The sequence below is a fragment of the Bison bison genome, unplaced genomic scaffold (assembly GCF_000754665.1).
Source record: "Bison bison bison isolate TAMUID 2011002044 unplaced genomic scaffold, Bison_UMD1.0 scf7180017863957, whole genome shotgun sequence".
NCBI lineage: Eukaryota > Metazoa > Chordata > Mammalia > Artiodactyla > Bovidae > Bison > Bison bison.
The window spans coordinates 138,678-152,250 of record NW_011494529.1 but is presented as its reverse complement, the minus strand read 5'-3'; the positions used below and the strand labels follow the sequence as shown (position 1 = coordinate 152,250).

Below are 13,573 nucleotides of genomic sequence, written 5' to 3'. Positions count from 1 at the left end.
CTCTGATGCTGGAAGGGATTGAGGGCAGGAGGAGAAGGGGACAACAGAGGATGAGATGGGTGGATGGCATCACTGACTTGATGGACGTGAGTCTGAGTGAACTCTGGGAGCTGGTGATGGACAGGGAGGCCTGGCGTGCTGCGATTCATGGGGTCGCAAAGAGTCGGACATGACTGAGCGACTGAACTAAACTAAACACATGGTGTATGAGCTTTTTGATGTGTTGCTGAATTCTGTTTGCTAAAATTTTGTTGAGGATTTTTGCATCTATGTTCGTCAGTGATATTGGCATGTAGTTTTCTTTTTGTGTGTTGTCTTTGTCTGGTTTTGGTATCAGGGTGAAGGTGGCCTCGTAGAATGAGTTTGAAAGTGTTCCTTCCTCTGCAATTTTTTTAAAGAGTTTTAGAAGGATAGGCATTAGCTGTTCTCTAAATGTTTGATAGAATTCTCCTGTGAAGCCACCTGGTCCTGGGCTTTTATTTTTTGGGAGATTTTTTATCACAGCTTCAATTTCAGTGCTTGTATTTGGGTTGTTCATAATTTCTGTTTCTTCCTGGTTCAGTCTTGGAAGATTAAACTTTTCTTAGAATCTGTCCATTTCTTCCAGGTTATCCATTTTATTGCCATAGAGTTGTTCATAATAGTCTCTTATAATCCTTTGTACTTCTGCATTGTCTGTTGTAACCTCTCCTTTTTCATTTCTAATTCTGTTGATTGGATTCTTCTCTCTTTTTTTCTTGATAAGTCTGGCTAAAGGTTTGTCAATTTTATTTATCTTCTCAAAGAACCAGCTTTTAGTTTTATCTGATAACTGCTTTTTATGCATCCCATGATTTTGTAAGGTTGAGTTTTCCATTATATTTTAAACTCTTCTGGTTGCAGATATCCCACAAACCAGTGAATTTGGTCCTTACTAGGTGTGTCAAATGACTTGGTGGTCTTTATTCTTGAGAGTGTGGTAAACAGAAATACCAGATAATATTATATTCATGTCAGTTCCATCAAGGCAAATAACTTTAGGAGTAGAGAAACTGAGTTATTGTATCAACTTCAGAAGCACTTTCCTGAAATAAAAATCTGACATATTTTTGCAACAAGGTCTTAGATTTGTATGCAATAAGATTTCTATTTGAGGAAATATAAAATTTCAAATCATTGCAATTTATATTTTATTTTAATTTGAGTTTTGTCTGTGCTTTTGAAAGTTGGTTGAGATCATGAATTTACTAAGTTTAAAGGTTTAACATGCCTTCTGCTACTGTGGCATTTAGTTGGTATTAATAAATCAATGAGTATGTATTACTCAGGTGCTATCACTCTTACAGAACTATCTGGGAGGATAATAATGCAATGCTTACCTTTTCAGCTTTTGGTTTTATTGTAGAATAGTCTTTGTAAAATTGCAATGAAAGCTTTCAGATAATCTAGATTTTAACAAACTGGTTTTGTGAACCAGTGACGTCTCTTTCTTAACTATCGTGCTTTTCATTGGTATCCATCCATCTTTTATGTACATACCATGTGTTTTGACATTCCATTTCAAAATAGGATAAAGCAGTTTCTTTTTCTTTCCCCAAAGTTTCTTTTTGTCCCCCCAACTTACCAGTAATATAGGTATTATAAACTCATGTCAAAGCTTAAAATAAACCCTGGCAAAAGGTCAGTATTTTGGTGTAAACCTTTAACCATCTACAATTACACAGTTTTTTCACTGTTTGTTGTCATTGTTGTTGTTCAGTAGCTAAGTTGTGTACAACTCTTGGGTACCTTGTGGACTGCAGCATGCCAGGCTCCTCTGTCCTCTGCTGTCTCCTGGAGTTTGCTCACATTCATGTCCATTGAGTCGGTGATGCTCTCCAACCGTCATCCTCTGTCACTCCCTTCTCCTTTTCATTGTTATGGGACTTAACAGTGAGCTCCAATTCTAAAACTAAAGACTAAAGTTACATTAGTATTTACTAAATTTTACCTGTTTCTTAGATATGGAAATGTATAACTACTACATATTTTGGCATAATTTTATTCTGAGAAAGTTGTTCTTTTAAACAACCTAGTACATTTAAAAAGCATTTTATTATTGAAGATAGCAATAAGCATTTGAGCTGCCACTTGTGGGAAAGAGTTATGCATCCATTTTCACAGAGCTGGACAGAAAAAACACCCTTTTCCAACAACACAAGAGACAACTCTACACATCAGTTCAGTTCAGTCGCTCAGTAGTGTCCGACTCTTTGCCACCCCATGAATTGTAGCACATCAGGCCTCCCTGTCCATCACCATCTCCCGGAGTTCACTCAAACTCACGTCCATCGAGTCAGTGATGCCATCCAGCCATCTCATCCTCTGCTGTCCCCTTTTCCTCCTGCCCCCAATCCCTCCCAGCATCAGAGTCTTTTCCAATGAGTCAACTCTTCGCATGAGGTGGCCAAAGTACTGGAGTTTCAGCTTTAGCATCATTCCTTCCAAAGAAATCCCAGGGCAGATCTCCTTCAGAATGGACTGGTTGGATCTCCTTGCAGTCCAAGGGACTCTCAAGAGTCTTCTCCAACACCACAGTTCAAAAGCATCAATTCTTCGGCGCTCAGCTTTCTTCACAGTCCAACTCTCACATCCATACATGACCACAGGAAAAACCATAGCCTTGACTAGACGGACCTTTGTTGGCAAAGTAATGTCTCTGCTTTTGAATATGCTATCTAGGTTGGTCATAACTTTCCTTCCCAGGAGTAAGCGTCTTTTAATTTCATGGCTGCAGTCACCATCTGTAGTGATTTTGGAGCCCAAAAAAATAAAGTCTGACAATGTTTCCACTGTTTCCCCGTCTATTTCCCATGAAGTGATGGGACCAGATGCCATGATCTTCGTTTTCTGAATGTTGAGCTCTAAGCCAGCTTTTTCACTCTCCTCTTCCACTTTCATCAAGAGGCTTTTTAGTTCCTCTTCACTTTCTGCCATAAGGGTGGTGTCATCTGCATATCAGAGGTTATTGATATTTCTCCTGGCAATCTTGATTCCAGCTTGTGCTTCTTCCAGGCCAGCGTTTCTCACGATGTACTCTGCATATAAGTTAAATAAGCAGGGTGATAATATACAGCCTTGACTTACTCCTTTTCCTATTTGGAACCAGTCTGTTGTTCCATGTCCAGTTCTAACTGTTGCTTCCTGACCTGCGTGGACATCACCAAATGGTCAATACCAAAATCAGATTGGTTACATTGTTTGCAGCCAAAGACGGGAAACTATACAGTTAGCAAAAACAAGACCTGGAGCTGACTGTGTCTCAAATCATCAGCTCCTTATAGCAAAATTCAGGCTTAAACTAAAGACAGTGAGGAAAACCACTGGGTCCTTCAGGTATGACCTAAATCAAATCGCTTATGATATGCAGTAGAGGTGGTGAATAGATTCAAGGGGTTAGACCTGGTAGACAGAGTGCTTAAAGAACTGTGGACGGAGGTTTGTAACATTGTACAGGAGACAGTGACCAAAACCATCCCAAAGAAATGTAAGAAGGCAAACTGAGGAAATGGCTGGGAAAAGAAGAGAAGTGATACGCAAAGGAGAAAGGGGAGGGTATACCCAACTGAATGCAGAATTCCAGAGAATAGCAAGGAGAGAGAAGAAGGGCTTCTTAAATGAACAGTGCAAAGAAATAGAGGAAAATAATAGAACAGGAAAAACTAGTCATCTCTTCAAGAAAATTGGAAATCTCAAAGGAACATTTCGTGCAAGGAGGGGCATGATAAAGGACAGAAACGTAAAGGACCTAATAGAGGCAGAACAGATTAAGAAGAGGTGGCAAGAATACACAGAACTGTACAAAAAAGGTCTTAATGACCCACCACAAGCATGATGGTTTGGTCACTCACCTAGAGCCAGACATCCTGGAGTCTTAAGTGTGCCTTAGGAAGATTACTACCAACAAAGCTAGTAGAGTTGATGGAATTCCAGCTGACCTGTTTCAAATCCTTAAAGATGATGCTGTTGAAAGTGCCACACTCAATATGTCAGCAAATTTGGAAAACTCAGCAGTGGCCAGAAGACTGGAAAAGGTCAGTTTTCATCCCAATTCCAAAGAAGGGCAGTGCTAAAGAATGTTCAGACTATCAAACAATCGCATTCACTTCCCATGCTGGTAAGGTTATTTTCAAAATCCTTCAAGCTACTTCAGCAGTACTTGAATTGAAAACTTCAAGATGTACAGGCTAGGTTTAGAAAAGGCAGAGGAACCAGAGATCAAATTGCCAACATCTGTTGGATTATAGAGAAAGCAAGGGAATTCCAGAAAAACACCTACTGTTGTTTCTTTGACTACACGAAAACCTTTGTGTGGATCACAACAAATTTTGGAAAATTCTTAAAAGAGATGGTAATACCAGGCCACCTTACCTGCCTCCTGAAAAATCTGTATGCAAGTCAAGAAACAACAGTTAGAACCTTACATGGAATAACTGACTGGTTTAAAATTCAGAAAGAAGTACAAGGCTGTATATTGTCATTCTCTTGTTTAACTTTTATGCAGAATACATCATGTGAATTGCCAGGCTAGAGGAAGTTCAAACTGGAATCAAGATTGCCAGGAGAAATATCAATAACCTCAAATACGCAGATGATACCACCATAATGGCAGAAAGTAAAGAGGAACTAAAGAGCCTCTTGATGAGGGTGAAAGAGGAGAGTGAAAAAGCTGGCTTAAAACTCAACATTCAAAAAACAAAGATCATGACATCTGGTTCCATCATTTCATAATGAGTAGAAGGGGAAAAAGTGAAAGTAGTGACAGATTTTTCTCTTCTTGGGCTCCAAAATAACTGTGGATGGTGACTGCAGCCATGAAATTAGAAGACACTTGCTTCTTGAAAGGAAAGCTATGGCAAACCTAGATAGCATATTAAAAAGCAAAGACATCACTTTGCCGACAAATGTCCATATAGTCAAAGCTGTAGTCTTTCCAGTAGTCATGTACAGATGTGAGAGTTGGACCTTAAAGAAAGCTGAGTGCTTAAGAATTGATACTTTGATTTGAACTGTGGTGCTGGAGAAGACTCTTGAGAGTCCCTTGGACAGCAAGGAGATCAAACCAGTCAATCCTAAAGGAAATCAACCGTGAATATGCATTTGAAGGACTGATGCTGAAGCTGAAGCTCCAATAGTTTGGCCACCTGATGCGAAGAGCTGACTCATTGGAAGAGACCCTTATGCTGGGAAAGATTGAAGGCAAAAAGAGAAGAGAGTGACAGAAGATGAGATTTTTGGATAGCATCACCAGTTCAATGGACATAAACTTGGGCAAGCTCCAGGAGATAGTGAAGGACAGAGAGGTCTGGTGTGCTGCTGTCCATAGCATCGCGAAGAGTTGGATGAGACTTAGTGACCAAACAACAACGATGAACATTTTAGACATCATGACATTGACAGTAATATTCTCAAACTAATGATTTCCTCATAATTAAGATATTTGTTGAACCAGAAAAATAATAAATTATTCATTTTCTTTATTCTTATGTCCTCAAAACAATTAAGTGAATGATTGTTTTTAATCTGTTTTTTTCCTCCAGGCATTCTTATGCGGTAAATCAGATATTATCAATTAATTAAACTATGTAAGTTGGGAATAATGTCAGAATGGGAAGAACCTATTTAATTCTGGCATTAATACATTGAGAATTTGTAGCTGGTATAATAACATATATGTATATTTTCATATTTGAAAGGCATGTATTGATTTCACTAGACTATCAACACCAAAGTTAATATATTGATATGTGTGTACTTTTATATAACATTATAGTGTATAATGATTTAAAGAAAAAATACACTTAAAATACTAATTCCAGATGTTACTGTAACAAATAATACTTGTTTTATTGGGCAGCTCTTCAGCACGCAGGAAGAAATCCATCCCAAAAGACCATTAATAAGTATTGGACTTCTCAAACTGCCAAACTGAATTTTGATGATTTTTGTATAATTTTAAGAAAGGAAAAACCAACCTCAAAAGCAGAATTGCTAAAATCATTTAAGCAATTAGATGTAAATGATAATGGCTCTATTTTACACACTGATCTTTATAAGCTTCTAACAAAGGTAAGATCTGTCAAACAGTTTTATAATATGCCTATTTTGCAAAACAACTTGGAATCTAGCTTTGGCTACCAAAGTCCACATAAGAAAGAACTGTTTCACTGGCAGGTGAAATGAATCACTTATATATTGTTTGTAAAGTACTTAAGGATCCTTCTGTATGAAGTATGCTTTTTGAAAAAAAGAGAGTATAAAATTGAGCCTATGTTGTGCTCCTTTGCAATTCTTTCCTGCCAGAACAATTTGTAAATCAGTGATAAGTTCATATGTGAAAAGTAAAAGAGAACTAAAGTATAAATGAGATTCAGAAACCATTCTGTTTCTTGATACAACATGAGAAAGTATTCTTACTCTAAATTTAATAGTAGTTATTCTTGAATCTATGATATATGTATTTGAAATTTAGTAAACTGAAATTCAGTTTTTATACACTTTATAAAATTTAATAAAATTGTGAAATTTTATTTTATGTAACAGGTTCATTCTTGCTTGACATTATACTCATTCCGAGATTTTTAGTGAAACATATATTCAAACTTACCTACAGAAAAGATTAAAATTTCCATTCTCCCCATACATGACAAAGTAATCGTTATGTTGCTTTAAATACTTTTTTCTTCCAGAAAGGTGAAAAGATGACTCGAGAAGAAGTAAATGCCATAATAAATTTGGCTGATGTAAATGCAGATGGCAAATTTGACTATATCAAGGTACATAAGCTCATTCTGATGTAAATTTGCCTACTGGATAGAAGAGGTATTTTTAAAGAGGCATATCATTTAAATATTGACAATGATATATATATGTACTAATTTTACTTGAAATTTAGTCTCTCCAGTCCAATTGTAATCTGATGACTACATTAAAAATAATATTATCAACTTAAAATACATGCATGTGCATACACACACGAACACACACTGTCTTCTCTGAAATATGCCTTTTTGAGAGTGGAAGAATCATAAAAATTATTTAGAACAAATACAAGTCTACACATGTCTTGTAAAAAAAATAATAAATCACCTCTCTTTGTGTAACATTTTATTTTCATTCAGGGTATGGCCTCCTCATTGAATTATGGCTGCATTTCACTAGGGCACTTGAGGATGGTCAGTCTGATTCAAGAAAATAAAATGAGTAACCTAGTTCAATAGGAAATATATTCCATCTATCATTCTTGCCTACTAATGTACATTTTCTCCTCCCAAATGTATGATTGAATGTTTTATCCACTGGAATACTTTTTTGTTTCCTGTAGTTTTGTAAATTATATATGGCAACCAATGAACAGTGTCTCAAAACGACTCTAGAAAAATTGGAGGTTGACAGTAAACTGAGGCGTCAGCAGTTTGGAAGCCACATGGAAGGGTCCCCTGAAAGGGCCCCATCACCAGTACCAAAAGCATCACCTAGAATCATAAGAAAAGCTGATCAGGAATCATTCTCAAATAAAGGTATTTACTTTTCTGTTAAGAATTAAGGATTGTAGTCCTTAATTTTTCCTTCTGTCTTAGCTTATCAGTGATAAATGAAAACCCAACTTTTGATAGCTACTGTTTCTGGACTCACTTAACTATAAAAATCTAGTAAAGTAAAATTTTATTATGGAACTTGGCTATGCTCATTATGTTTTATTAAAACTAAAATTTCAGGCCAAAAGATGACATATTTAAATAAAGAATCTTATTAGTAGGTCATAAATTCTAAATTAAATAAATCTTATTAGTAGATCATAAATTAAAATCATAAAGAGCCATTAAAGCCTTATAAATATAAAATCTTTTGAGTTTATTTCAGTAGGAAGAACAAAGAGAATGAAATTAATATATAGTCCTTTCATACTACACTGTGTTTAGAAACAGACTTCTTATTCACAGCTTTTCATAATGTAAGACTAAATAACTATTACTTCTTACAGGTGACACCAGGAATTCTTCACTGGCAACAGCTAGACAGTTCAAAACATCTGTTTCTTTCACAGTTACCATGGGTGCTGATAGCAATCAAAACTCAAAGTTAATTGAGCCACACTCAATAAAGGTATAGTATTTTAAATGAATGGATACAACTTTTTCTGAAAACAAATTTGACATTAAATTTATTAATGACTATTTAATGTTTACAGAGAATAGGTAAAGTTTATGAAGTAATTCTTTGAGGATTTTTGGGGATCGCAGCATTTCTACCTATAAGCCAGTCCTAATAAGTTAAATGATGAATAGGAATATTAAAAGGACTTCAGTTTAAAAATAATGATTCTTCAATTTTTGAACTTGATGAGGAGATTATGCGTGTACTTTGCCAAGCAGTTTTTTGGTTTTAACAAATACTTTTAATAGGTGCTTCTTATAAATAAATCATTCATTCAATATCAAGTTCCTTTGAGAGAAAGACAGCAAAGTCACTTTACTAAGTCAATATTTGTAGAGTGTTAATATTGATCTTCTTCCTTTGTTTTCCCTTTCTAGACTCAACCTTTACTAGTTTTCTTTCAACAGAAAATAATAGCTACAGAAATATAAAACATTAACTGGAAACTGCTAGGATACATTAAAAATGTGTATCTAGGGACCTCTGTAAAAGGGGGGAAAATGGTTATGACCACATACTATAACTGCTGTTAGAAAACTGAACTGATTGTTCTCAAGAGCTGCATTTTTGTTTCAAATAACAACTCTGTATTTGTTATTGAACTCTGAAGTCCCTTATATCTTTAAATTGCTAGACAGTGACATTTGTTCTATATTAAAATTTTAAAACATTATCTCAAAGGAATTTTGTTCAGACTGTTTAGGAATCTGTACACCCTAAGCAATTTGGTGTGCATGTCCAACATGTTCACACACAATATTTAGTGTTCCAACAATATTATTTTCCACCAATGGAAACTTTCTGTATTTTGCAACTGAATTAAATGCTAATGAAATCAACTTAGTTAAATATCTGTTGTTTACCTGGTATAATTATATACATAAATATAATTTTAGCCAGTATAAATAAAAATTTATTCTATCCATGTGGCTCTGAGGGTAAAGCATTTAAATATTAATGTGGGTTATATTAAGGCCAACTATTTCTGTGCTTCATGCTGTTATTTATTGGGCCCATACCAATACCATTCCTTTAATTTAGTTCTGCTCAACAAATATTCGTTAAAAAGGTAACAATGCAAACTATTTTTAGTGTAGTAGGCACTGAATAAAAAAATGAAGATTTCTGTCTCATTATTAATAATATACCAAGTTAGTATAGCATAATATTTCATTTATTAATTCATTTATTCAACAAATATTTATTTATGCCTTGCCACACAGCTTGTGAGATCTTAGTTCCCTGATCAGGAATTGAACCCAAGTCCTCAGCTGTGAAAACATGGATTCTTAACCACTGGACTGCTAGGGAATTCCCACGACAACAAATATTTATTGAATGACTATTTTGTGCCAAGCATTGTCCTAAGGTGCTGGTTAAAACCTTAGAATGGACAGACCTGTGTTTAAATTTTAGCTTTGTCACTTAATAACTGTGTGACCTTTGATAAGGTGGTCAGCAGCCCTTCTGAATTTTAGTTTCCTTATCTATAAATTGGAAGTTGTTAAATTTAGTGTGTTTTTTAAAGATTTAAACACCTAACATATATAAACCATTTATCACAGTGCCAAGGATATATTAATAGTTTTACTTTAATAAATAATATTGTCGTTAATATTATTATAAGAAAGTGAAGTCGCTCAGTCATGTCCAGCTCTTTGCAACCCCATGGATGGTAGCTTATCAAGCTCCTCCATCCATGAGATTTTCCAGGCAAGAGTATTGGAGTGGGTTGCCATTGCCTTCTCCAGGGGATCTTCCCCATCCAGGGATCAAACCCAGGTCTCCCGCATTGCAAGCAGATGCTTTACGGCCTGAGCCACCAGGGCAGTCCAAAGAGAAGTTGCTCAGTCGCGTCCGACTCTGCAACCCCATGGACTATACGGTCCATGGAATTCTCCAGGCCAGAATACTGGAATAACATTACAGATGGATTCATTACCAGCTGAGCCCAAAAATACTGGAGTGGGTAGCCTATCCCTTCCCCAGTGGATCTTCCTAACCCAGGAATCGAACAGGGGTCTCCTGCATTGCAGGTGGATTCTTTACCAACTGAGCTATCAGGGAAGCCCAGTATTATTATGGAACAAAGAAATTACTGCAGGTCTTAATATGGGAATGACATGATGAAAGATAATTTAAGAAAAGTTATTCTACTATTGTATTATGTATGGAGACTTCAAATTAGGGAGACTATTGAGAGGGTGATAGAGGACAGCTAGGCCAAGAGTAGTACCTGAACGTAGTAAGGAAGGGACAGATCTAATAGTCCGGTGGTCCCCAACCTTTTTGGCATCAGGGACCCATTTCGTGGAAAACAGTTTTTCCATGGACCAGGCCAGGTGGGGAATGGTTTGGGGATGATTCAAGTGCATTACATTTATTGTGCACTTTATTTCTATTCTTTGGCTCTCAGGATATTCCACCTTGACCTTTGGGTTAGGATTTGCTCTCCTATGAGAATCTCATGCTGCTGCTGATCTGACAGGAGGCAGAGCTCAGGCAGGAATGCAGGCGATGGGAAGCACTGTAAATATAGATGAAACTTTGCTCCCTCTCCTGCTACTCACCTCTTGCTATGCAGCCTGGGGGCTGGGGACTCCTGTAATAGACAAGGCCAAAATTAATCTGTAGGCCATAGTGATTGTGTAACAGAAGACTAAATATTTGCATCTAATTACATCAACAACAAGGAAAGGTATTTAGGTATTAGGAATTAGGTGAGAGGTAGTAGGAGAATTTAATGATTGAATGAAGAAGGCATACTGTCAACTTGTAAATTCTGTGACTTTCATATAAAATCTAATGTCTTTTGGAAATACTTCATAGCTTTCATATTTCTTACCTGACATTTTCTTGTCCTTTTCCTGATCTTGATATTGCCTACTGTTTTGTATTCTCTAATACTTCTTACATGAGCAGAAATGATTTTTTTAAAAATCTGTGATCCTTTTGTTATTCAGCAAAATTTAGTTCTTTGTTTGCATTTTACTTTGAGGTTACTTTTAAATTTTTCTTAAATTTTATATGTTTCTTAAGTTTCACAACAACTCTATAAAGTACTTGGTTAGGAATATAGTTATTGTATAATTTGTTTTAATTGAGATTGGTAGAAAAAAATTACTAAGAGAAATATTAAATTTTCTTCAAGTACTTTAAATCTATTTTAAACAAGTTTAGTACCTCAATTTTATGTGTAGTGGAGAAGTATGGAATTGGGACAGATAAGAAGGGTCTTTTCAGAAATTAGAAAATTATTGTAATGGGGTACACATAAAGCCAGATTGTAAACCATAAATCCACACAAATGATAAAAGACTTGAATTATACCCTTCAAGGAGGAGGAAAATATAACCTTTACAGGAACTATACATGTATTACTTTCTGTATGCTATACATAGGTACTGTATCACTGTTCTTTTCTCAGCCCTCAATTCTATCTAAATATTTACTTTAGATTTTATCATGTACAGGGAATGTCAGAAATTTTTCTTAAAGAGAATAGCTTCAGTTGACAGTCATGGCTAAAATTAGAGAAAGTCATGAATTATAAATTCCAGAGATTCAGTATTATATCCAGACCCCTAGTTAGAAATGCCTACATCTATTTTACATATATGTTCCATGTGCTTGGTCGCTAAGTTATGTCTGACTCTTTGCAACCCCATGGACTGTAGTCCACCAGGCTTCTCTGTCCATGAGATTCTCCAGGCAAGACTACTGGAGTGGGTTGCCATGCCCTTCTCCAGGGCATCTTCCCAACCCAGGGGTCAAACCCAGGTCTCCTACACTACAGGCAGATTCTTTACCATCTGAGCCACCAGGAAAGCTCATTTTACATATATTTATGTATAACATGTAAGTTATATATGTCTATATATGTAAAACAAGAAAAATATAAACATTTTATTCTTGAAATGGTTGTCTAACTTAATTTTTATGAAAGCTCCAGATAATAATTTTCTTATAAAAGTCTCACATTTTCAAAATGTTGATCAATTCAACTTGTTGATTAGGTTGGCAATCCATATCAAATTTTTCCCTTATAAATCATCTATTTAACCTCTTGTTTTTAAGTATGTCCAGTTTATGATTCTTTATTAACAAAAAAAGTTCAACAGCAGTCTGTTTACTTACTTTTCTTAACAGACAGCAAATAGCCTTCTAATAATGTAATAGAAGGTAATCTTTATAAGAAACAACAGTGATGTTGATGATGGTGATGATGACATACAAGTTCCTCTTTTGACCAAGTCCATAGCAGATGAAGGGCTTCCCAGGGGGCGCTAGTAGTAAAGAACCTGCCTGCCAATGCAGGAGACATAAGAGATGTGGGTTTGATGCCTGATCAGGAAGATCCCCTGGAGGAGAGCTTGGCAACCCACTCCAGTGTTCTTGCCTGGAAAATCCATGGACAGAGGAGCATGGCAGGCTAAAGTCCATGGGGTTGCAAAAAATCGGACATGACTAAAGCGACTTAGCGTGCATGCAGACATGGCAGACCGACTACTTAAATTCTGCCTCACCTAAACCTTTAATAATGCAGAATTATATGTCAAAACAAATTAAATTTTCTAGTGTTCCAGGAAAAATATAATTTTACTGATAAATTTAAGTTTTTGATAGCTAGAATTTTCAACTTTACTATTTTTAATTTATGCTTTTAAGCATTTCCTTGTACATTGTGAATGGAATAATATTTGTGTATGACAAATGAATTTTTTCCTTTTATATGAATTTACTTGAATTGGTAGAATATAGCACCACCTTATGCCCTGTGTAAGAATTACAAGCTACTGTTTTATTTCTGCTTTATATTGTCAAAAATTATACACGGAATTTCTTACTCTAGCATGCTAAGATTTTATTTTTTAAACTGAACCTTCTTTCATTTTTCTCATAACACTCAAACTGTCAACTTAATCTATAATCCTTTCAAATTAATTTATTTGAAAGAGCCAGATATTTTGTCAGTACTTTTTTCCTTTTAATTTATAACATTTTAGTATAGGTCCTAGAGAAAAAGCTTTGTGTGATTGAAAGTCTATTTGTTTTAAAGGAAATTTGGGGTTGAATAAGCATTTCGTGTTTAATAACTCTGATAGATTTAAAGAATTTGAATTCTTCCTTTGAAACAAGAGAGATACAAATTCTCCTAATGGTGTTATTTACTATTCAAAAGAATATGATTATCATATTGAAGTTTGGTTGATTTATATAGTATGGCATTTGGCTTTCTTCTATTTTATAATAGCTATTGTCTTAACATTTTCTAGCCTTCTTAACCGTGTATTATATTTGATGTCTTTCAAAGAAACTTATAAATACTCTTCTACTTATAGCTTTTCTAAAATTAGAATTTTGGAAAGACTTCTAATAAAAATTTTAACTCATTCCC

The 13,573-nt window shown here is 35.4% G+C and overlaps 1 protein-coding gene across 1 annotated transcript in view; it reads left to right on the top strand.

Moving 5' to 3' along the window:
• EFCAB7 (EF-hand calcium binding domain 7) overlaps positions 1-13,573 on the top strand; it is a 56,109-nt gene that overhangs the window by 10,734 nt on the left and 31,802 nt on the right. The window contains exons 3-6 of the mRNA XM_010833894.1: positions 5,876-6,087; positions 6,708-6,794; positions 7,343-7,538; positions 8,003-8,124. Coding sequence (XP_010832196.1) covers positions 5,876-6,087; positions 6,708-6,794; positions 7,343-7,538; positions 8,003-8,124 — 617 coding nt within the window. The remainder of the gene's footprint in view (positions 1-5,875; positions 6,088-6,707; positions 6,795-7,342; positions 7,539-8,002; positions 8,125-13,573) is intronic.